Source organism: the organism of the source record quoted next, unplaced genomic scaffold (assembly GCF_019419815.1).
Source record: "Pyrus x bretschneideri cultivar Hongxiangsu unplaced genomic scaffold, Pyrus_bretschneideri_v1 Contig4, whole genome shotgun sequence".
Taxonomy (NCBI): Eukaryota; Viridiplantae; Streptophyta; class Magnoliopsida; order Rosales; family Rosaceae; genus Pyrus; species Pyrus x bretschneideri.
The window spans coordinates 1,487,239-1,512,992 of NW_025999723.1; the positions used below are offsets into that span (position 1 = coordinate 1,487,239).

Here is a 25,754-nt window from a genome sequence, read left to right on the forward strand (position 1 = left end):
GTCCAAGTGCTAATTAATCCAGAATTAAATCGATCGGCTCTTTGCCTGAGAAACTGTTGGAAGAGTAAGAATGCATCGCTTTCTCATCAAGTTGAATTTTCAACCTAAAGAGTTAAATATGGCAGTAAACTAAAACACATCCCACTTAAAGAGAGAAGCCTCAACATATCCCAACGCACATAAAACTTTAAAAAGAAAAAGGTTTGGCAGCTAAAGCCCCCTTTTCATATTCTTTCAAGGGAAAGGGCCTGTCGAAAACGATTGCCATTAGCACCATCACACTAGCAAAACAATCAAAAGCTTGTGTTTGCACATGGAATGATAATTAATCAAATGCAAGTGGCATCAACCCTAATTAACACAATTTAGAATTGTAACACGACCTGTGATATCATCTTTCGATATTAACAAGGGCACAGGTTAGCAACTAGCAAGGGTTTAAGTAACGGAGATATTAACTCTTTCCAAAAACACTAACATGTCAAACCAAAACTGAAAAATGCACGCGTCGTAATTCAAAGAAAAGATGCACAACAATACAGAGAGGCATGCGCTCACTACTATTCAGTTGGGGATGTCCAGCACAACAAGGGACACAGAGGACCATGCGAAATGTGATTGTCGTAGCGGGGAACAAAGTCCTCCCGATTGAGCAAGTCCCTTCTCTCCCTCCCAAACCCAAAAGGGATGAATAGAGTATAAAACAAGGGGGTCCTTTTCTAGGGGCCATAGGGTTACGTGACCTCCCTCCCTCCCTCACAACAGGACAATTTGTGGGGGATCCCACGACCTTTTAAAGGAAAGGGACAGCCGAGAGTGACCCAAGTTGCATTTATGGGCACGTGGCAGCTTGCGGTGCCCTCTGGTACATTTCAAGTCAAAAGGATACTCGAGCGTGGGACCAAGTCGAACAATTTCGACACGTCCCTCGCTCGCTTACCTACAACTGCATAATTTATTTGCTTCTCATTGCATTAAAAAGTTAAAACGCATAATAATTCGACGTGTCCATAGAAAACGCGTAAGCTTACCTCCCTAAACCCTTGAGGCATCCATTGCAAGTCTTTAATGCCAAATGGCAGAACGTTGCAGAAAAGATTCCCTACCTAAACTTTAAGGCATCCACGTCTCAAAGTCTTGAATGCCAAATGGCACAATTAGGTCGGATATCACCGCAAAGAATGCACCAAGTCAGAAGACATGTATACGGAGAACGGACATTTGGGGTTGGACCTCCCCGACTTCACAGAACCTTGGATGCAGAAACTCACCCTTTAAGTTAACACTGTTGTAATAATATTAAGCAACCACAATCATGTGAGAACTTACAATTCGGACTGAAATACAGCCGCAAAATGGCCTCTACCACAATGGTAAAAAAAATGTTAAAACTCTTGCTTCACGACGTAAATTTAAACCTTATCGGTATTAATCTAACAAAATTTATTGTTTGACAAAAATAAAAAAATACAACTGCAAAACGACATCGCATCCTGCTACATAAGCCACTTGACCTACAAACCATTTGCAAATAGCTTCTTTTTTTTTTTTAAATGAATAATATTCTCTACACTAAAAAAGTGGAGTGAGCTAAATCTCACAGTGATCTCGCAATAATATGGTTCAAACTCGTATTTGGCAAGAATAAAACCTAAAATCTTTTACTTATGAGTAAAGACAAATATCACTAAATCATAATATTAAAAAACTGAAAATGGCGTCTTAAGTTACCTCCTATAGGATAGGCCCAAAAGAGTCTATTTAGCCTCATTGTTTAGGGTTGGGACCCAAAATGCACCAGAAAGGCCTTATTTCTGGGGTAGAGATGCAAAAAAGAAAAAGGCGGAGAGGGCAACGCTACAGGTAGCCCAGGCTCTCTTGTTGCCAAAACAATGCTAAGAAATCGCTTCAAGCAACAAATCGAACTCGAACGATAAAATGTGCAGGGAAACCAAGAAGTTATGCTAATCAAACTATTATCCAGAAATGAACCAGATCCCACGATATTAACAGCGTTCGAGCCAATTTAGACACCCTAAACACCCGTAAAAAGACAGCACACCGATGACATCCATTTGTTTTCTAAAACAATATTAAGCAGTAGCTGAACGAAGTTCTTTTTCCTCTCTCCCTTCTGATCAAACACGAATGTTAATAGCTGTCTGCGAACTGAACAACTCAGATTTACTGTATCTTGGCCCTTGAGAAGTCCATCTCCGGATGCTGCAACAGAACGATACATAAATAGTGTAAGCAAATTTGCATACCGGTTGCAAAAGGGAACCTTCTTGATTGAATGAGTAGCATAGACGAGCCTCAAGAAATTACCTCGGACATGAACTTCTTTAAGATTTCCTGCTTTTGCATCTCCTCGCTAGTGGGGAGCCCCATCTGCTTCTGTCTCTGGTCAAACTGTAAAATCAAAACATACACCTCTTAGTAACCATGAAGAAACAAAATGTACAAATAGGCAGTGACGTGAACATGAATGGTGAACATATAAACTCATGGCGGACCAAACAGCAAGTAAAATGCCTTTCACTGATGTTCCTCGGTTAATAACTACTAGCAGCGAAAAACAAAATGCAGAGAAAAGCAGAAGTGGGAGAATTACCATCATCTTTTCAACAGTCTGGCGCGTTTCAGAATCCAGGTCAGACAGTTTGCTGGGCTCAGGCTCAACCTTTTGAGTGTCGATCTCAGGATCCCCTTTCACCAGACTTTTCCACCACTCCATTTGGTTGTGCTTGGTCAGAAGAATTGAGACGGCATTCTGGTCCTCTGCAATTAGCATGGATATTATGCATTCAACTAGCTCATATGCTCAAAAACCCATGGATTACAATTAGGAAAATCAGAGAAACATGATACATGCATTTACGAGACACTACGTCCTAAAAAACCAAGTGCGGAAATCGAGTGAAACTCATAACCATGGAACCCTGCTAAACATTCCGACGTGTTTAAAATTTCTTGAAGAGTAAAGCACAGAGCACCATGTGATCAATTCACCAAGTAATTATGACTTTATTATCTATTTAGAAAAGTGATACATTTTTCAATGCGTGTTATACTCCATTGTACATAAGCAAAATGATAAGTAATAAGTTGAACAGTGTTAATTGATATACCTATGCTCCAGTAACAATCATCAGGCTTGATAGCTTGAAAAAGTTCACCCTGCAAGTATTAGGGCTTACTTTAGTCGATGGAAACATAAACTAAACGGAATATACAAGATAATCATCCGTTGTCTCAAATCAGTCACATGAACAACCATCTTCCTACTAAATCTAATTGTTTTTCTTTCTTTTTTTTTAGGAATCTGTTTCATAGACATTAATTTCAAAAGTCAATAACCATCCAAAAGAAGACTTACATCGATGATCGGAGGCTGCCCCTTCAGTCCAAACTTCAGATGATTCTTCTTGATCTCACACACAACGAACCTAGATTTAGTTCCAGTCGGCACGGGAATAACAACATTAACCTCCTGTAGGCTCTGCGTCCAGGAGTATTTCTCCAAATCCAGCCCATTCCCTTTGTTCGGAACTGTTCAAATCGATTTGTGTTAAATAGGAAAAACAAGAATTTACACATATCCAAAACACTTGTATCCCAACAGGCATTGGCGAACAATCATATCAAATTGGTTGAAAGATTCAAACTTTTTATCTTTCACAGAACAAAGACACATTATTCCATTGAAAGCAAGGATAAGGCTGCGAACGATAGACGTTCCTAGCTTGGGGTCGCCCCTTTTAATTTATGTATAAAAGAATTAAAATTTCAGATATATCATTACTAAACCCTAAAAGAAAGTGGAACTCTAATCAAATTTAAAGCAAAGGAAAAAGATTTGGTACCTCTCAAGCCACTCTCCTCCTCTTTCTTACCCTCCTCCACAGTTTCCTCCTTTTTAACTTCCGCCTTCGGCTCCTCGCTCGACTTCTTCTCCGCCTCCGCCTTCTTCTTCCTCTCTTCCTCCGCCTGCCTCCTCTTCTTCCTCTCCTCCTCCTCCTTCTTCCTCTCCTCCTCCTCCTTCTTCCTCTCCTTCTCCCTCAAGGCGCGCGCGATCGATGCGACCTCCCTCTCCGCCGTCTCCTTCTTGAAGAAATCGCTCTCCTTAGCAAGAAATTCCAACACCTTCTCCACTAACCCTAGAGGGTTCGAGCGATCCAACTTCGCGGTAAAGGTCGCCGCTTTCGACGACGACGACGACGCCGCCGCCGACGCCTGTGAAGGCTTCGTCTCGGGCGAGCTCTGTTCCTCCTGGATGTCGGAGATTATCGCCATGGAATCGATAAAAGTTTGGGAATTTGAGCGGAGCCTTTCGATTTCGAGGGTCTGGTGTGCGTACAGTGTAGGGTTTAAGCTTTTGCGTTTTGGGAGGAGGATGGAGTTAGTGTATAGATACTGCGTGCTACAGTCGGTGAGATGAGCAGAGAGTTCCAGAAGCTCGTGTCCTACACTCCAAGACTCCAAGTCCAACTTCTATTGGGAACCCGTGTGATTAGACGATAATGCCCCTTACGAGTTTATTTGATCCGAGTCCAAAATCCATTGTTTTGGGCTCTGGGCCCGTGGGTCGGGGCAGGTCTTATCGCTTCTAGGCGGGTTCGGGGCAGGACCTATATATTTGATACACAAAACCGAGCGGGGTGGGGCGGGTCCAAATTTCTAAATACATGGGTCCCTGGCCCGAACTCTATACACAACCATTCAATTCTTCTCACACACAGTTTCCCTTTCTTGGTTTCTCCGTTTCTCCTTTTCAATCTCTCTCTCCCATACCCAGATTGAATTTTCCCAATCCTTCCTCTCGAATCTCATTCTTCTTCATCGATTCTTAGACTCAGTAACTCTCCTTCCTCTCAATCTCTCTCTCCCAAACTGACTAACTTTTGCTCTCACCCCTCTCGAATCTAACATTCATTTTTCTGTTACTCGCCCCAGCCCGCCCGGTTTTATTTTCAAACGGGTCTGGTCCATTCAATTTTGGTCCGGTCTGGCCATGCCCATCCCTAGTATCTAATGTTGACACAACACATCCCATGAATTTTAACAGATTTATTATATTTTGCTTTAAATATGACGCGAGTACAATTCAATATGAAAAGAAGGTACAAGTATTAATGAAAGACTTAATAATAGAAAATTTGCTAACTCCGTTTGCTAGAAAAATTAAAAACTCTTTATGAATCATAGAAGCGTTTTTTGAAAAGCATTTTGTAGATACTTCTTTTAGGAGCACTTTTTAAAAATCACTTGTAAGTATTTCTTACAGAACCAGTCCAATTTCCCGTCATATTTAGGTAAAAAGAGGTAATATGTGAAGGGAAGAAATTCAGGTTTCATTTCACTGTGTAATGGTTTTACATATAACAGATCAAAGCTCTCCTTTACTACATCCAGCCAAAGCATTCAACAAAAGGAGATGAACATTTTCGAGCAACTGAGATATTACAGTGACTCTAAGCGAATCAACGATTCTCCCCAACACAAGATTGACTGCTCAAATCAACTAACTAAAAAAAGACAAACATCACACCTAAGTTGAGCCAACTACCCGGCTTACAATAGCAAGGAGAAGCACATTTCACATGTAGCTGTTTGAGCTGTGCTTACACTTACGTCCATAAGCACCTCAGAAAGTCAATACTCCACCATGCGCATAATAGAAAGCTTAGATCATCTACTGACTCTGCTCTCTGTTCACAACAAACTGCACACCACCTTTCGCGCTAGACAACTTCCACGGCGAGCCCTCTTTCCATGACAGCGTGACTAATGAGTTTAAGCGATTCCTCTAAATCGTCCAACAACTTCTCAGGATCAGGTATTACATTCGGATCAACAGTTAAGCAAACTGTCATTTCATCCGCGTAGCTTTGCCAATGCATATGCAATGCCTGCAGCATAATGAGCAACATTGAACATAAACATATCCGAAATGGAACCAGTTGTTTGCGGTTTTTTTCCCCTTCGACTGCAGTTAAATTGGTGGATTTCGGAGGCAAGTTCGTGATCAAGAAGAATTCTGTGCATGAATTATAAGAGAACTTACGTGAGGATGCCCGTAAACATGAGGAGACATGAAAGTTATTTGATGGCCGTAAAAACTAATTTCTTCCAGGGGACCAACCAAGTTTGAGAATGAGAACGTAGAATGAGAAATAATTCTGTGTGCTATAACTCCGGCTGCCTGCACGCGCACATACACACACATATATATGGACATTCTTAGAAACTATTCTAGTTTTGCTCCAACCAATCGAAAATATGTTAGATGAAATAGAGGGAATTATTGGTACCTTAGCTCCTATTATTTTGATTACGAGATTGGCAGTCAGGTGTGTGAAGAAAGCTTCGAGGGAATGTTTTTTCCGATCAATGACAGCTTTGGCTCCGCGAACATAATCCAACGGGTCATCTTGTAGAGCAATGGTGAAGGGGATAAGGATATAACCTATCCAATTACCCCACCTGACCTTGGACTTCTTAGCCATCATATCAGCCAGATCCTGTTATGCAATTAACATTAGAAACAAAACAGTATATGTGAGCTAGGCCAACCAAGCATCTTTCGTGGCGAAAAAATTCCTGAACTACTGCTGAATGGTATATATGCTAATCACCTGGATCCCAACAGTTGGTCTTAAATTAACGAGAATGTTAGCTCTAACGTGTATATTTTTCGGAAGATAACTCCCTTTCTGCTTTGTTCCTATATCTTGCACATTTTGGCCTGCTAAACAGAATAATGTTACAATGAAATCTTTATGCGTGAGTTTAGAACTTCTCTAAACATTTCGAAGATGCTTCACAATTGAAAACAGTGGAAACTTAGCAACAAAAAACGAAGAAAAGTGTTAATGACTCAATTAACAGAACAATGTTACTGGTATTATCTGCTCAAAAACTCAACTAACAAGACAATGTTAATGATTCAATTCCAAGGAAACTCACTGTATCTGTGATTCAAATAGCGCGAGAGACCCGCTTGTGCCACTCCCAATACAACATCATTGACAGTCTGGTTAATGTTCCAATGTGAGAAAAAAACTAAATGTAACACCACATACTTTCAGAAAAACAAATGTACGAATGAAACTAATACACTGCTTCAATTTTTAGTTTTTAGAAGCTTTTCCGAAACAAGCGTGTGTGCAAGCGTGCCCGTATACGCATTATTCATGAATTTGTCAACATACCGTGCCCATCGCATTCTTCGTTTGCTTTATGTGATTCATACTGACAGTCCGATGCAAGAAGCGTTTAGTGGTTAGATGAACATCAGATGAACCTTTGATAGGAGTTTCTGTGTCTTGCAAAAATAGAAGTGTTGCTATAAACAACATTATATCGACCAAAGTGTTCGCTATCAGTGTGATACCATACCAAATAGCCAACATGAAACGCCAGAACCAGCCCAGATCACTTGAGGAATCCGCCCGTTCCTGGGTGGGAACACTAGGCAGTTCATTCGGGTCGGTTGTTTTTCTAGTACATGCTAGCAAAAGGGACATGAGAGACGCGCCATCTCCCATAGAGTGGTGCATCCGGATCACTGCAAGCCCTTCTGCGTTCGAGGTTTTGACGTTGAGGAGATGTACCTCCCACAACGGCTTGGAAAGGTCAAGAGGTGATGCCGTAAGGTTGGAAATGTAGTTTTCTACAAATTCCTCCGGATGTTCTATTTTTGAATTCAAGGTTGGAACAAAAACATGGTCTTCTTGATTTACCGAAACTTGAATCCATCTCTTCTTTCCGCCTCTGTCATCCTTATACAAGAGAAAACTGTAAATTATCAACTGTATATAGCGTTATTAGCATGCCGCAGCTGAGGGGGAAGTTAAAAACAATCAAGTACTTACAACTGGAACACAACCGTGGCGTTATCCTGGACCAAATCAAACAATGTCACGCAGTTTAAACACGTGAAAGTGCTTGATTAGGTTAGAATACTGCCACAATGACATCCCACTTGTTCGCGAGTCTTCTCCTAAAGTAATTTTCGTATGCGGAAAGGAAAAAACAAGCAAACAAACAAGCAGTACGGAATGGAAATGTTTGTTTTTACCAGCCTGCAAGAGAAGCGCGGATGATTGTGCAAGACTTTCAAACCATTTTTGACAACGTTTGAATCGATCCTCGTCTTGAGTCCCATGATAATAACGATGTAACAGTTGAACCGCGGGGAATGGAACAAGCGTGACGCCGGACTTAGAATCAGACGATGATGATCTTCTTTCGTGCTTGACTCCTCATGAGTGCTGCAGGTAGCTGCCATAGTTGCCTCTGGCTCCATATCCTTGTGTCTGTTCTCTCACTATTCCACAAGCCTTGGTGTTTTTTGTGAAACAATCTTCTGCTACTTGTACTCATGTGGCTTTAACCATGCAAACAGCACCTCATTAAAGAGGTAGGTGGGCAGATCTGAAATTTTCTACAAATGCAAGGTTGTAAAACGAGAAAAACGTTTTTTTATCCCATCTGACCTACTCGATTTCGGCTGGAGTGAGAGTCGTCCTAGTCAGGCATTACTACCAAAATTTCCCTCGTGACCAGATGGAGAAAACAATTCTGAATCTGTTTGTTGAAGCGACGCTGCAAATTTGCAAATTTGTGGTCCTGAAAAACTGTAAAAGTCACATTTTTTCGTACAGAGACGTGAAGAATTTTGCATGGCTTGTATTCGGCAGAGACTGACATCATGAGTACTAACTACCTTGCTTTCTTGTTCGAAAATCTCCCGAACTCTATCAAGTGTGGAATTCCCTTCGTGAAATTGGAAAAAATATTCTAAGTTGTTTAGTGGACCACGTCATCCGTCTGATCATGTAGATGAAAATCAAGACTCCCCTCACACAACCCTCTTCCCGTCTCACCGGCTACTCAGCCAAGTTTGCTGATTCCAACAAACAAAACGCTTCAAACTCCAAGCTTTTTGGATCAAAACCAACAAACAGTTCCTGCATATTTGGATCCAAACTCACAAAAATTACGGAGTTTGCTAAGACGAAGCTAAAAGCTTATCAAATTGGATTAATTTCTGGTCGATTTTTATACTTATTTGAAGCCATGAAAAATTGAAAGAAGAAAATTTTGGAAGGAAAAAACACGAGGACTAGAAATCTAAGAACATAATACCTTTGACCTCCGAACTCCCCAATCTGATGAAACTCCAATTCGTCTGGTTGTCTGACAAAAGGGACAAATTTGAAATATGGAAGTCGTCCCACCGCCTGCGCGTTTCACGCTCAAAAATGTTATGGTACAACTGTCGGTTTACTTCAAATGGCTCAGGGAAACTTCAATGTTAAAATCTTTAAATATGTATGTTACTAACCCACTATCATTCGGGGGTGTAGCTCATATGGTAGAGCGCTCGCTTCGCATGCGAGAGGCACGGGGTTCGATTCCCCGCACCTCCATCTTTTTTTTGATTTTTTTTATTTTATCAATATGGGCTCGGCACTCCCTTCTTTCTGAGTTTGGGGCTTTCTGAGCCCATAATATAATACTTTTTTTTATCAATCTGGGCTCGGCCCTCTGATATTCTTGTTGGGTTGGTTCACATTAAGAAGAAATTTGTCGTGTATACGGTTCAATACAGTAAATATTATAACATAATAAAGGAGAAGTTTAATTACTCAAGTGTCAACTGTTTGTATACATTTAATGTACCGTATCGTAGTTTGAGTACACTGAAGAATCACTCCACATTAAGATGCTTCTTTCTTCTCTTGTCAATTTTCTTAATTATTGGCAGACAAATGTCATCTTCTAATTACTCATTTTCCATACATACCTCTCAATTCATTTTCAGATGATGTTCGTCTTAATAATGTTACGTAACGTCTTAAATTCAAATATCATATTTCTCATTAATAAAAAATATAAATAAAAATAAAAGAACACTTTTTTATGTGAACTGTCAAAGTAGCGATCGCACATTGGTGTCCACCAACATTATGTTTAAGATTATACAAAATCATGTTATGTAAATTATCTTGTCTGTAATGAAAATAAAGGAGCCCAATAAGTACAATAATTATTGTGTTTGTTTGACTAGTAATATTGTCGCACAATGTGGTCCAAGTACTGCACAACAAACTTCCAGTCTTCCACTACGGCATTAATTCAACATGCATGGCCCATGCATTTCCTCGTCATTTTCTTCTGTTCTCTCTCGCATCGAATTTTTAGTGTGTCCGGAATAAAGTTTGGTATACCAAGTATCATAATATAAGCGATCAAGAAATTTCTTTTTTAAGTATTCAATCACTTGTATTATGACACTTGATGTACTCGATGTTCCCGGTATTGAAAAATCTCTCACATTTGATTGGCAAAGGTTTGGCCACCGAGGATGACTAAACGCATAAACGACGACCATATAACATGGTTTATATGGCTTCTTATCACCAACATTGAGCCCCTCTTAGTTTTGTTTTATGAAATCATAGCCATTTCTCAATGTCCTTGATATGATATCTCTCAATCAACATAGTGGACAGTTGTCCTACAATTGTATCCATGAGTTTTGTCAAGTCTGAATAGTTCTAACTAACTAATTAAAACTTGGTACTAATACGTACCATCTCCCTATTTCTATTTGCACACAATATTATTGACAATATATTATCTTTTTATTATTTTCAAGTGATGATAACGGTTTTATCCCAACGTTAAAAAAAAAAGGTACAAAAATTTGAGGTGTCCTCAGACCAAAAGTACTTATTAAAAAAAAAAAAAAAAAGCCAACTTGGTCAATTATTTATGAAAAAGGATTCTCGTCCCTCAAATTCTCATCTCCTCTAGTTCCCTCCGGTCTCTTCCTTTCTCACTTTCCTCTTTTTTATTTTTTGTATATAGAAGTCAACTTCAGATATTAACGTGGCTTAATCGTGTCCGTTCAAATATGAGGTGAATGGAGAGGATGAGGATTTAGAGAAGGGAGAATCATATTCCATCATTTATAACCATCATACTGGCATATATGTGGGTGTGACAAGCACGAGAGGCAGCAAAAGGAACGCATCCAAATCTTTGATTATCTTATACTTATTAGACTAATCCTTGTTATAGTTATATGGAAGTTAATTAGCTTAATCAGCCTGTGACTGATCAGTGATATACCTATCTAGCCAAAAGGGAAAACAAGGGGTGGAAGCTGTTTTCTCTATCAATTTTTCTCTTGTGAAATTCCCTACGTGTACATCGACCAAATTGATTTTAAGTAAGCGTGGCGCTGTGTTATAAGTTCATTTGAAACCACATCTGCTCGAATCGCGTTGTGCAGTTTCCACTTTCTGTTATTTGGGAAATTGAGTTGCCTAGTAAAATCGAGGTCTTTTAATTCGCACAAACGCCTGGCAAGAGTGTCCCCTTCCTTTTGCTTTGCTAATTGATGTGATTTCACTTAATTAATATGGACAAAATGGGAAGCAACAATCCAATTATTTAAAACCAGCAAAAGTAGGGGAAGTCATGTCGTTTCTGCTCTTATAGTATATATCAATACCAATCAAAATCTTGCTTCTAGATCTTAACAAAGTAACTGGGTCCTCACCATACTGACTGATTGTATAAAATTTCAGTTTAAAACATATGTAAACCATTAACTCATGGAAATACAAAGCGAAAATGCTTGCACACACGTCAAAACTTAATTAAATTTTTATACGGGGAGGAATGTCTTACATATTAAAAGCTGAGCAAGTATTGGTGTAGCATCAATCCATCCATGGTATTCAAAGCAATGTAACTACCTTGTACTAATTTTATTGTTACTGCTGTGCGTTTTTTTCAAAATGCTTCTTCGTCACAGCAGAAGTATCAGGTTTTGGAGAAAGAGACTGGGTAAGGTTCTCACCCTGAAAGTTTTATTAATTGTTACTGTTCACCAGTTTTTTTTTTATAAAAACGCTTTTAAGAAGCATGGATAGAGCGGTTTCTAGCATGAGTAGAGCGATTTCTACTTTCTGCTGTTTTAGATCCATGATTTCAAAGGAAAAAAATATTATTTTTTATTTACTAACACAATTTTAACTTGCTTTTAGAAAAATTTTAGTAAACTCAAACTAGCCCTAAAAATTTTAAAATTAACTAAAGCCATAATTTCGATGCCTTTTGGTTTGGTTCACACTTCATAGTCAAATTGTATCCCCACAAAACCAACGCGAAATTAAAAAAAAAAATATATATATATATATATATATATATATATATATATTTCTGGTTGAATAATATTTGTGGATGGGCTACTGATACATTGTTAAATCATTCTCAATAGAATGTTTGGAACACGAACGCTCCATTAATTGGGAAAGAGATCAATTCGACTAAGGTCACCGGATCAAATGATTCGAGTTTTTTAAATTTCATCCAACGATCTATCTGTTTCAATCTCTTAAAATCTATAATAATTTTTAACCGTCGGATCATACTGCTGTTTTAGTTAGGGAAGCATGTGGACAGCTCCACCATGTCCATGCCGATGCTCTTTAAAGAAAACCTAACTATATATGAAACACTCATTTATGTATAAAAGTGTCCACCGTTAACTGGTTATCTAACTAATCTGATCAATAAAGGAATAGTGTTGTTGACAAATATAAAATGCTCATAATAATATTTAAAAATAGATGACTCAGATCATGAGAGAATTTTGTGGAACGAACTCATATCAGCAGTAAGATCTGTATTAAGTTACTTAAATTGTTAAAAAAAAAAAAAAAAAACTTCTTATTTTGATGACTCGATCGCGTTTATCTTCTTTTATGGTTACAATATTTTTCTTACTAAAATAATTAAAATGAAAAGAAAAGGGTGGCAATTGGGGTTTTTGGCAGCAGCACACGAGCCATGCATAGAATCTAGCCGTATACAGTGGCGAATTTTTGCATCAGATGAATAGTTTTTGTCAAGCATTCCTTAGAGAAGCTGGAGCATTAATCAGTGCATGGCTCCAAATAATGCTAAATGTATATCTAGAAAAATGTTAATTAGAAACAAATCATGTGATTAGGAAGCGAGCAAGAGGTCCTTTGTCCCGTACCATCATAGAATTAGGCACATGCAGTTGCATGGCAGCTGCATGGCTTTCAATCTCTTGCTTTTTTAGCTTGGTGTGACCACTAGACCACTAGATCTCCTCAAATTTTAGCAATTTGGTCAAATCTTTCCTTTTCTCTGGATCCCTATTGGATTTTTTAGACAACCAACTCATTTTTCTTAGATTTCATGTACAACTAATTAAGTAGACGACGTATTTAAATCAAAATAATTGTTCATCGATAAATACTACTCTTCATACTGTAAATTTAATACAATTTTGAGATAAAATCTCCTTTTAAGTATGCCATTTTGGTTTTACTTTTTGTATATACATTTACTTTAAACTTTTATTGTGCTTCAGAGCATATGCTACTTTTCATCGATATATTTTTGTGTTAGTAACTAGTTTGTAGGCAACCAAATAAAGGAGAATATGATTTTTTTTTTTTTTTTTACAAGAGACGATAGAATAATATTTTATTCATCAATACAAACCTATATAACAATGCTAATTTGGTGCATTATTCCAGGTGATAAAAAAACTGATTTAGAGTGAATTTGTATAATCAAACAATATAAAGTGATGATAATACAAAAATTACATCACGTCGGTTAACATAATGAGCGTGCAGATCAAATAGCATAATGTAAGGAGCCTTCAAGGGAACGATCCTCATTTTTTGCAAAAAAAAAGGGGATTAGTTGTAGGGCTTACTCCATATTAAACTTTAATGATTTGAACCGTCTATTTTTTAAGTTGCACCTCATAGATCATCCTTGCAAAATGTTAGTTAAATTGAAAATATTTGAGGCATCAAATTGAAATTTCATCGTGGTAATTGAATGGATAAATGATTTCAGATAAATTGAATTTTTGTAAAGATAATATATGAATCGAGATTTACAAAATAAACTTGAAGCGCCCCTTGTTTCCAAAAAACGAGAATGGATTGTTCACATTCCATTTGATGGTCAGAAGCGAAGCACAACTAATTTTTTTTTCCTTTCCTTAAAAGGCATGTGATAATGCATACAGAGACATAGAAAGTTACAGTGAGTTGCTAATCGGGAGTCACGTAACATGCAAACCGCAAGAACACAAGAAGCTCCTCTTTCGTATACAGAATAAAAAGTCAAACTTGTACTTGACTTGAGAGGTTTTAGGCTTTGCTTGTACTAGAGAAAGAAAATTGTTCGACTCACATTTTAATACTGTCAGATGCTCTGTCCGTGAAATCTCAGCGGCCCCATTTTTGTCTCATTGATGTCACCATGCGCATACCGCTATAGAGGTGTCACATGCTAACATGCCATAATCATACAAATAAAAACTTAGAAAGTATGACACTATATCGTTAATTAGCACTTAACGTTGTGGTGTCAATGCCCGTGTGACGTCGTACGACTCATAAACAAGTTAATTTGCTCTATTAAACGCCAAGTCCACAAAATATTAATTGAACACCAACTCATAAACAAGTTGTATATGCAATGTAAGATATCAACTTTGGATGGATCGATAACTGTAAATGCATCTAACTTGTACCAAAAATCATTACATGCATGTTATCATCACATTTGTTTATACATATATAGACTATAGTTATATGTTGGTAATAAGGAAGCAACCCTAGTGTAAATCGGACCAAATGAAAAACCCCTAATCGGCTAAACACCAGTAGTCCTCATCAGTAGTTGGTGGTCAATTTGTGGACTATTTGGATGCAGACATGGTTTGCCGAATGTAAGAGAACGTACGTCGCGGAGTTGATGAGGTTTTAACTTGAAAGCATCATCATCGTGTTTCGTCTGATTTTTGACTATCTCAAACCCTCAAAAAGTACATATCAGTCCTATTCAAATTGTTATTATTAAGACCAAGAATGTACAAGTAGAAGAAGATCAATTTATTGTGGAAGCATCACATCGATCTATATATATATGATATATATAATTTTAATTTTATTATTTTAATTAAAAAGAGGGGGAGTTTCGAATCTAGCCCCCCATAAATGGAAACCCAACACTAAATTCACTATGATATTGAACCACATGCATATCATTATATATATTGGAACGAAATATATTATGGCAAAATTTATACGCAGCTTGCATGGTCATGAATCCATTGCTTGGAAAGCCCTAGTTTAGTTCATATTTTATATTTCGACAAACAGCACAAGAAACTTACAGATTCACTATGTTCTAAACTATGAGATCCAACAACTATCACTTACTCCAAGTATTTCTTGGCTTAGATCTCTCTCTCAAACTTTAACCTCTTAGGTCTGGTTATGACATAAGTGAAAATGGGCTGAGAGAAGCAAAAGCTGTCAATAGAAAGGAGACAACTTTCATTAAACAAATGGTGGAAGGTTACTTCAGCTGTGGATTTGCTAGTGATCAAGAGGTGGCAGCTTACTTCAAGAGTAAGACTTTGTTTTAAGCAAGGTAACAACTTAACTTTACAGATGGTGTCTAGTTTAAGGTGCTAAAATTTGTCATATTTCATCCAAAAATTTTAGTAATTTCTCTTGTCCGACCACCAAACCCTGCTCTAATATCATGTAGAAATTTGTATTTGGCTGAATGAATAATTTCATAGATATGAGAATACAATATATAGAATTACATTCTTCGTATGAAAATTTAATTATAATTAATTTCTTATTTGTCTAACAACTAGGGCTTCAAAAGAGCTGACCTGTTACAAAATTTAGCTTAAATTCACTGCCCAACTCTGTATTAATGAATCCCTGCTAAACTGTGGGGACCTTTGACTAACTCTGCCTCTTTCAATACATATTTGTTTTAACAAAACTACCTAGCACTCTTCTGAAACTTTTAAAATATACATTGACAAAGTTTAATTACCAGATAAAAATAGCTTATAATTTATCAAACGTAGGGAAAGTGAAAACTTTATACAGCCAGCTAAATGCCCGGAAAGGTACCTGATTCTTTTGTTCAAACGGATTAAAACATAAGGTTTAACAATTCTTAAACCCCTAATTATTACAATATCCAATATAAATAATTATTGATGTACTCTAAAAGTTTTGAGTGAAAATTTTATTTCGCTAGCAAGAATCCCTATAAAGTTCATAGGGTTCTTATAATGGTTGACCTCTCAAATTGGACGTTATAATTAAAATGATCTCTAAAGTAGAAAACCAATTAATTTAATTACTGAAGTGTGTTCGGCAAACCAATTTGGTCATTCCTTATCTTCCGTCAAATTTTATGTTAGTGTGACAACGTGGTACTGGACTAGGTCACACTTATCCAATCAATGGCACCATATAAATTAACATAAAATTAATTTGTTAAATCCATTTTCAAGGAGCAAATTAATTGCTTTTCTATTTCACGGACCCGTGATAAAAATCCAAAAGTAATATTTCTTGTTGAAACTGGATACTCTAATGGATAAAACTTAAAAGTGAAAAAAATTGTACAATCCACTAATCAATACCAACATCCAGTATAATTAATAATTCATGTAACATAACGAAAAAAGGAGCAAGACGCACTACTTAGCATGCAAGTTAGCGTAAGAGCTACGAGAATCATGCAAAATTGCCAAATGCATGCACTGCCCACAGCACTCAACTTTAACGACGATTTTGACGTCAGACAGAGGACATTTCCTATCCCCTCCTACTCCACTTGTTCAAAGCAATATTCAAAGAAATTAATATTAGTTAAACCAAAATTAAGTAAAAAATAAAAACTAAGAAGAAGGAAGATAGAAAGGAAGGAGGAATTAATGGAAACCTCTTTTGGCTCTCTTCATATAAGTTATGAGGAGAACAATTTACATATCATGAGTAAGGTATTATTATGGCGTTCTATGTTGTGTAAGTCATTCTTGGGCTGTAAGTTTGTGTAGAAATGAAAGTAGCAGCCAGCTCATCCCCTCTTCGACATCGACCTCACAACAACCTCTTTTATTCTCCTACGTCCCCACATAATTCATATTATTTAAGATTTTAAACCTAATTTAAAAATCAGTTAATTTCCTAATTATCTATATATATATACACAGCCCGTCTTTAAACCCCACCCACACTTCTTCTCTCTTATTTCCTCCCTCCCTCTCAGTGAATTTCACTATATCAGTCCTAACAACGTCGTAAACTTTCCGCTTTCAGTTCTACTAAAGGGATATGGAATACGGCAGAGTCCAACCGTCGGAGCCAGGAGGCTCCTCCAAGCACCACGTGGCGGAAAACCCATCACTCCCACAAACCGCCACGTCATCCGCCTCCTCAACCAGCCGCAGCCGCAAGAACAAGCTCATCCTAATCTCTCTCCTCTCCGTCGCACTCATACTCGCGTCCGCCGTCTCCGCAGTCGTCCTATTCGCCGGCCGCTCCAAAGCTTCGAACTCCGCTGCCTCCTCCGCCCTCCACCGCAAGCCCACGAAGGCCATCTCAGACGCGTGCGCCAGGACCCGCTTCCCCTCCCTCTGCGTCGACTCCCTACTGGACTTCCCCGGCTCCACCACCGCGTCGGAGCAGGACCTCGTCCACATTTCCTTCAACATGACGCTGCAGCGCCTCAGCAAGGCGCTCTACCTCTCCTCCTCCCTCTCCTACCGCCAGATGGATCCCTACTCCCGCTCCGCCTACGATGACTGCCTCGAGCTCCTCGACGACTCCGTCGACGCCCTCTCCCGTGCCCTCACCTCCGTCATCCCCGGCGCAGCGTCCACGTCCACGTCCGCACAGGACGTACTGACGTGGCTGAGCGCAGCGCTCACGAACCAGGACACGTGCGGGGAGGGTTTTGAGCAAATCAATGGCGGCGACGTCAAGAACGAGATGGACCAGCGGCTCAAGGACTTGTCGGAACTCGTGAGCAACTGCCTCGCAATTTACTCGGCGATCGGGGGCGGCGATTTCTCCGGAGTCCCGATACAGAACAGGCGGAGGAGGTTGTTAGGTAATTCCGACATGGAGCGCGATATAATGGGGGATAATGCCAATGTCTCGCGAGATTTTCCGAGGTGGTTGGGTAGGAGGGAGAGGAGGTTGCTGGCGGTGCCGGGATCGCAGATACAGGCGGATATTATCGTGTCGAAAGATGGCAGTGGGACGTTCAAGACGATCGCGGAGGCGATCAAAAAGGCGCCGGAGTCTAGTTCTCGTCGGACAATTATTTACGTCAAAGCAGGAAGGTAAGTTCACTACTCACTCATAAAGTTGTTTACTTTCGTACTATCTTTTCCTACCCTTTTTACTTTCTTTTGGATTAATCATTTAGAGACGCACTAAACTAATCACTTGTTCATAATCGCTATTAAAGTTAAATTTCCTTATGGCTGAATTATGAGGTGGAACTTAATTATATTGCTTTTTAAATTTGATTGTTTGTGATTTGTGGATAATTTTTTTATTGTGACGGAAACACGAGTGATACATCACGTGTTTTTATGTAAGGGGTAGAAAATTTTATTTTTGAAGTTATTAACTTTTTAACACACATATCCTACTATTTGTATAGTGACACATGATGTACCACCTCGTGTGCTGATCACATTGAAAAATCTATCGTCGCTTGTGAGAGTGCGTCACTAATACAGTCAATTTTGTACTTTTTAATAATATTAATTTTATGACAAAAAATTATGTTTTGAAAGTGGTTTTGGCAGTTGTTTCGGAAAAGATTTCATGTAAACATTTGTTTTTTCTTTTAGTAATCTTAGATAGAATAACTTTTATTAAATTTGTAAATTATGTTATGTGACATAAATAAAAAATAAACACGTTAATTAACATTTAAATAATAATTTTTTTAATAATTACGTCATATAATTTATAAAATTCGATCTAAACAACTGATTTTCCTAACCTTATCGTTGTTCTTTTTCGTTTAATTACTTTTTGAGCACCGATTTTAGTTGCTTTAGGTTAACATTATGTCCGTGAAAAGATTTTTCTCCTAACTTTTTGTGTTAATTCCTTGTGCGTATCGATTGGAGCATTGACTTGAGTGAGCTCCCTTTTTTCACACACAGCTATAATCATGTGAGAGGACTTATTAATCCTCCCCCTAACTCCATCACTTTTACATAAATACCCCATTGTTTTTCTATGAACTGGTGATGTCATGTTCTTAAATTAATTTGATGGCCATCAATGGAACTTGAAAATTTTATTTTATCTTCTTTATGTTGTCGTGTGGTGGTGGTCGGTAGAGATTGGTCGCAAGTCATGACACATGCATACATTATTTGGATTATGTAATAGACGAATATGAATTTAATACGTCAGGAATACGGGTACACAAAGCGTGACAATATAAGTAGTTGAATTTTTTTTTTTTTTTATGTATCCAATTATTTGATTTAAGACACTTAGTATGCCAAATTGTGTCTCGATACACCAAAAAGTCTTAGACCATCTCCAAAGGAGTTGGAGATGTCAAATTTTAAACCTAAAATTTAAATTTGAAGGCTTAAGTGGCACTTTGGCATCTTTTAAACTTTTAATCTCCAGCCGATATGTCAAATTTTAAACATAAAATAATAATGCATATGTATTTTCTTTGCATTGGGAATGAAAAGAAATAAAAGGATAATAGTTTAAAGCAATAAAAAATTAATAAAAAGCATTTAATAATTAATTAAACAAATCTGAAGGTGCTGTCAAATTTGGCAACAATGAGGAGATATATCAATCCATGTCATACCACATCAAATTTGACTCATCGGTTGGAAAATATTAATGCTATTTTTTGTTATTGTTACTGCTGATTTGAATATTTTAACATCTCATTTCAAGATGCTCTTAGTAGTAAACGTCGTTTTCTACCCGGGTCATCAACCGTACAGTGGACGTTGGATTTTTGCATGTAATTTGACAACAACTTGACTTGTGTGGTCAATTAAACTCTCTGCTGGCATGCACTACAAACTTCAAACGTTTGAATGCACAAGTTTCGAAAGAAATTCTCTTACATTCAAATGTCGCCATGACAATACTTTTATTTAATTAAGTACTGATTTGGTACTGAAATACTTTTATAAAAAATGTATATAAAAAAAAGTTAAGTTTAAAAAGGTATTTGGTAAACATTTAAAAACAGCTAATTTTCACAGTTTTAGGTGAAAAAAGCTGAAAACGTGAATAAGTAAAATGAGCTTATTTTTACAGTACAACAGAAATAGTTTTTTTTTTCAAAGCACAACAATACCAAACCAGCCCTAAATATTGTTAAATGATTGTGTAAATGGCTTGTTATGCGTGACATTTCTGATGCAAGTAAGTTTTTGTTGTGCAATTCGCTTTTCTTTTTTCCCTTTTGGTGTAAATTATTAAGGATGATTTCTTGTTCATATTTTAGGTACGAAGAGAGTAATTTGAAGGTGGCGAGGAAGAAGACCAACTTGATGTTCATCGGAGACGGGAAGGGCAAAACCATAATTACCGGAGGGAAAAACGTCGCGCAGAAAGTGACCACATTCCACACTGCAACTTTCGGTAAGTTCCGTCAAATGCCGTCTTCTTTTCACGTTGTAATTTTCGAATCATTGTCCTCTTTTCTTTATGGTCACCAATAACATGTGGGCCCCCTCCCACTCACTACCATGCATGACAACAGTTACTACTTACACGGGGCCCGTTATGTTAACAGAAGCTTTCAGTTTGATGCAACTTGGTGACGTTTGTCTGACCTCATAACCCCAAATTACCTTTCTAACCCAATCGCTCAAGAAGAGAAAACCTACCAATTGTGTAAATATCGAGAAGTGATATTCACTCACTATTTTTCTCCCATCTTCTTATTTATTTTTCGTTTTGGTAATTTGACTGAACAAATCAAATAAAAATCGAAAATGAAGTTTTAACATGGGTGGACATAAACTGTTTCCCTCGAGACTATTATCAGTTAACCACTCACTGACTTTTAATTTTGCATAGGTTGCATGAAAGACCCTCTCATGTTTAAGATGTTAGCCTTTTTCTTCCATTTTTTTACTACAAATAGGTGGCATCTAAATTATTCCATTGGAGTTCTTGTAAGCTTAAAATTTTGGAATTTAGGGTTAAAATTATTCTGGATCTATAAGTGGAATGTTCTCATTTTTCGTCTATAAATCAACCTTCTTTTGTAATCCCATCCAAAATCTTCTCCTCCATCCAAATCTTGTCCAATCAAATCCTATCACATTTAACTACACTTTTCCAGTTAGACATGAAAGGAAATTGGACAACAGCGTCGTACCAAACCTTCCGTCCCACAATAGTTGAAAGCAACACAAATCACATTATTGGAGGTGGATGACTTATCAATGGCATATTTCATAGCCAGATTTATAGGTGAATACAGAAATTATATGGTTTATTGAATTTATTTCTTGTTGGTCCACAGCTGCTCAAGGAGCTGGTTTTATTGCACGTGACCTAACGTTCGAGAACTACGCCGGACCGGACAAGCACCAAGCCGTCGCCCTCCGAATAGGAGCGGACCACGCTGTGGTCTACCACTGCAGCATCATCGGATACCAAGACACATTTTACGTGCACTCGAATCGCCAATTCGTACGTGAAACGGATATTTACGGGACAGTGGATTTCATTTTTGGCAATGCGGCTGTAGTGTTCCAAAAGTGTAGCCTCTACGCTCGCAAGCCCATGGCGAATCAAAAAAACACGATCACAGCCCAAAACCGGAAGGACCCGAATCAGAACACAGGCATTTCTATCCATGATTGCCGGATCCTCGCCACTCCGGAGCTCGAGGGTTCAAAGGGTAGCTTCCCGACGTATCTAGGCCGTCCGTGGAAGTTGTACTCTAGGACAGTTTACATGTTATCGTTCATTGGTGATCACGTTCATCCGCGTGGATGGCTTGAGTGGAATGGGAATTTCGCCCTAGATACCCTCTACTACGGTGAATACATGAACTCTGGCCCTGGCGCGGCGGTAGGGCAACGAGTAACTTGGCCTGGGTATCGGGTTATTACCTCTCCGGTGGAGGCCGGTAAGTTCACTGTTGCACAGTTTATATATGGGTCGTCATGGTTGCCGTCCACCGGGGTGGCATTCTTGGCCGGTTTATCAGTCTAAATTACACCGGCGGTAGTTCTTTAGTGGGTAAATGCTCTTATTCCCTTGGTAACTGTAAGAATGTAGTGTTTTTTTTTTTTTGGTTGTATATTTTTTTCAACAATATATAAGTGAATAAGTTGTATTGTTCTCTTTGGTCATTTAACTCAAATGATGATATACAATTTATATAAGGAAGGTAGCATTTTAGCAGTAAAGTTAGATTTGTTATGCCACATAAAAAAACGCATATTCAACGAAGGTAGCAGCTAAACAAATTAACAAATTAGCAATTGACCTTGCAAATATATAAGGCCAGTTCCTATATCAAGTTAACAAATTGGGTCCTGCAATATATTATATCCAAAGTTATTGTCTAGTAAAGCTAAAAGAACGAGAAATAAAACTTGAATCCTACAAGATAAGATAAATCAAAATATTAATATTTTAAATTAAAAGATAGAATTTGAAGACCGAGTTGGAGTGACAGCAAACGACACTTTAGACGAAATTTTTTGTTAGCTCTTTGTTTTTTTGGACAAAAAAGTGTTGTTAACTCCTTAGCAGATGTCTAACGGATTGATTTTCTACATGAGTTTGCTTGACTGTGGTCACGAGTAGGGTGAAATTTCTCATAGTCTCTCTAAACTCGAAAGATGTGGATAACCGTGATTTATCACTAGTTGTCTCCTTTTTAATAAAAGAAAGGAATTGATTTTCTTATCTACATAATGTAGTACTGGAGGACACTAATGTCATTTTCAAATAATTACTCTTGTCTTTGTAGTCGTTGCCAATTTTAATACAGTTGATTAGATTTTAATTTGATGTGTTTGTGTCGGTGCTGTCGTAGACGGTTTGGAGAAAAAGTTGTACTGGGAGCCAGGAACCTGACCTTCCTCGAAGCAGCTTAGATTGAAACTACAAAACATATTTCATCAAAAATGAAATACCATGAAACTTGGGCCACAAGTCCACAAATCGGGTTACTTTTTACAATGAGAGAAATTTGCATGTAACGTCTTCTGTGGAACTTCTTTTTTGCCTTTTGAATTCGGTGACCTGTAATTATGACTGCCCCTAATATGGAGAATGGTTATCATGAAAATGTCATTGTAGCAATATCTCAAGTCAATCGCATAATCTTATATGTTTAAATTTTCTTATAACAATTATATTTTATCGGAGTTCAGTTTATCTCATTAACACGGCCAACAATTGCCAATTATGTTGTATCATCAACAACAAAACCCTTGGAATAGTTAGCCAACAACTTGTTCAAAAATACTATAATGAAAGGAACACAAGAGTTTGACGATCGGTATTTGACCAAATAGGATCATTCAGTTCTATCACTAGAATACCCCTAGAGAGGGATAAGGCTAAGCAGAACGAAAAGAGTTTTCCATGAGATGGGAAATGAATACTATTAGCCCCACATGAGGTTTGTGAACAAGTGATCGCCTGATAATGAGCAAGGAATATCCGTCTTTTTGCAAAACACAATGTATTGAACTCATAATTCATTCGATACTTTTATGAATGTCAACAAAGTATTGTAAGTAAATTGCTCCCGGTTGTTCAATCATTTGATAACCAGAATCATTCTTTGATAAATGATCTCTATGAGTCAAACTCAATTGAATTTGTTCAATCATTTTTTCTATCGTTAAGGTGGAGAATTGAACCAAGAATTCTCTTTCTTTATCATCAATAGAATCGCTATTCGAGACCCATGATTCTATTTCATCATCAATCCAACCATCGTTCAAGTTTTTTCTTTTTCTTATTAATGAATGAATCTCTTTACTTGTGTGACTTAGATGTCTTGTATTTCTCGAAAAGTGATTCGATTGATGGAATTTGGTATGATACTTATGAAATCGATAATATCAATGAGGTTGATATTCAAATAATTCTTCTTAGAACGTATTGATGTGACCCCATAAACAGGCATAGCACCACAAATCTACATCCATTTCCTGAAAAGTTCAAAAGTATTGACTACCCTGCTATGTGAATATAGGCACAAAACATCCCCCATCCGTCTTTGTACTGGCCGAACGGCCATGTGGCCTGGTTGTCCGAACCCGATAATATCTTTCCATTTCCTTGCACATAATTTGTCAAAGGAAGTGAGAAATGACTGAATAACGTCTCGTTAGAAATCGCCATTCGATCCAAAAACCCATCTTAAAAGCCGAATTTCTTGGAGTGGACAAATTGCATACAAGCTAGTAACTTATGATGAATTATATGGGTTGCTGCAAGTAGTATTTTGTCATTGTATTTAGGTCAAACTAAGTGCCCCTTTCTTTGGTCCCCCCCATAAGTGAAGGTTGGGTAGGGATAGATAGATGGGTACCCTCCATTTCCAAGACCAAGGACAAAGGACATGGCCAGCTCACGTCGTGGAGGTGGTGGTGGGAGATGACCAAGTCAAGTTGACGAATGCGATTTTTGAACTTTTTACCCATTTTTGTGCCACAAAACACCAAATGCTCACATGGTTCTTTCCTATAAGGATGTTACCCACCCAAATTTTGATATGGTTCACAACGTCATGTATTTTCGTTTGATTTTTCACATGGAGGGGCCGAATTGCTTTCGCTACAACTCCTCCCCTGAACCGACCGAAACATCTGAAACGCAACCATGATGATATTCCAAGAGCCAATTTAGGACTGGTTTTCGAAGGTCTAGAAAATGCTTTCTGCAACCAAAAGCACATAAAGAAAAGGAGCACGATGAAAATAAAAAGAAAGAAGTTTTAACGAAACATTCCCGATATTGTTCACTTTTAAAGAAAAATCACATTTTTATCTTGTTCCGGTACTATTCACTACACCTTTATTTGTCATTTTTATTAAAACTAAAGTTTTTTTTTTTTGAACTATTCGTTAGTTTTTCTCAAAAAGAATGGTGGTGTTTTTTGGAAGTGAATTTTTGTATGTTGAATGGTTTTTATAAGCAGAAAGGATTAAAGAATATAAATAAATAAGGATATGCATGGGATTGTTTTATCTCCATTTATAATTTTAATATTAAATGACTTATAATGTCCTAATATATAATTACTATTTAAAACCTAAAAGGTTGTTTTTTTTAAATGAAAAAAATTATTATCTAAATAATCCCTAGTCATTTCTCGCTGTTATCGATTTTGACAGGTTTCAATCATGTTTATGCATTATGGTGCATGGTTGATCACCATTGCTCCCCTAATAACTATTTAACCAACTAACATTGTCATTCTTATAAAAAGAAAAAAAAAATCGTGTATTGTGTATGTCTTTGATGTGTTTCAATGATTGACTAAAACAATCTATCTTTCATATCAGTATATTTATTGAAAAATATTAGCTTATAAGATCAGTTTATACTATTTTACTCTCATAATTTTTTATTTATTTTTTGTTTGGATACAACAATACATATACACTAAGGGGTTGGAGAATAAGTTTGTTGCAAACTAGACATTCATGAGATTAGAACCTAAAATCTCTCACTTACACATGAAGAAGAATACTACTAGACTAATATTAAATTGTTGTTTTTAGTAGCCATCTTATTACCCGAGGCAATCTTATATCTTTAGACGTTAAAAAGGCAAACTACGAAAAGTAAGTACCA

At 37.6% G+C, this 25,754-nt stretch overlaps 3 protein-coding genes and 1 non-coding gene across 7 annotated transcripts; 2 read left to right on the forward strand and 2 right to left on the reverse strand.

The window, feature by feature from the left end:
- Positions 1-1,959: 1,959 nt before the first annotated feature.
- LOC103948033 (protein BOBBER 1) lies at positions 1,960-4,432 on the reverse strand. The gene is made up of 6 exons (XM_009359021.3): positions 3,867-4,432; positions 3,380-3,552; positions 3,132-3,180; positions 2,615-2,781; positions 2,329-2,412; positions 1,960-2,223 (listed from the first exon to the last, which is right to left on the reverse strand). Exons 1-6 carry the CDS (start codon positions 4,294-4,296, stop codon positions 2,185-2,187), a joined length of 942 nt encoding a protein of 313 aa, XP_009357296.2. The 5' UTR covers positions 4,297-4,432; the 3' UTR covers positions 1,960-2,184.
- Positions 4,433-5,333: 901 nt separating this feature from the next.
- LOC103967213 (wax ester synthase/diacylglycerol acyltransferase 11) lies at positions 5,334-9,313 on the reverse strand. Of its 4 annotated transcripts, XM_048565326.1 has the most exons (9): positions 9,154-9,313; positions 8,732-8,975; positions 8,084-8,634; positions 7,215-7,814; positions 6,970-7,036; positions 6,639-6,751; positions 6,315-6,524; positions 6,068-6,205; positions 5,334-5,912 (listed from the first exon to the last, which is right to left on the reverse strand). In XM_048565326.1, the coding sequence occupies exons 3-9, from the start codon at positions 8,309-8,311 to the stop codon at positions 5,745-5,747; spliced, it is 1,524 nt and encodes a 507-aa protein (XP_048421283.1). In that variant the 5' UTR covers positions 8,312-8,634; positions 8,732-8,975; positions 9,154-9,313; the 3' UTR covers positions 5,334-5,744. The 4 variants fall into 4 exon arrangements, with proteins under 4 accessions (XP_048421283.1, XP_048421285.1, XP_048421284.1 ...); XM_048565328.1 differs by having other exon boundaries at positions 7,215-7,784; positions 8,084-8,975; XM_048565327.1 differs by having other exon boundaries at positions 6,639-6,748; positions 8,084-8,975.
- A 51-nt stretch (positions 9,314-9,364) lies between these two features.
- Positions 9,365-9,437, forward strand: TRNAA-CGC. Its single transcript has one exon. It is a non-coding gene; the product is annotated as a tRNA-Ala (tRNA).
- Positions 9,438-17,130: 7,693 nt separating this feature from the next.
- On the forward strand, positions 17,131-22,202 carry PME1 (probable pectinesterase/pectinesterase inhibitor 34). The gene is given in 3 exon segments (NM_001302330.1): positions 17,131-18,247; positions 20,416-20,552; positions 21,445-22,202. Coding segments are annotated over 3 exon segments (1,848 nt in total). The 5' UTR covers positions 17,131-17,234; the 3' UTR covers positions 22,143-22,202.
- The last annotated feature ends 3,552 nt before the right edge of the window (positions 22,203-25,754 follow it).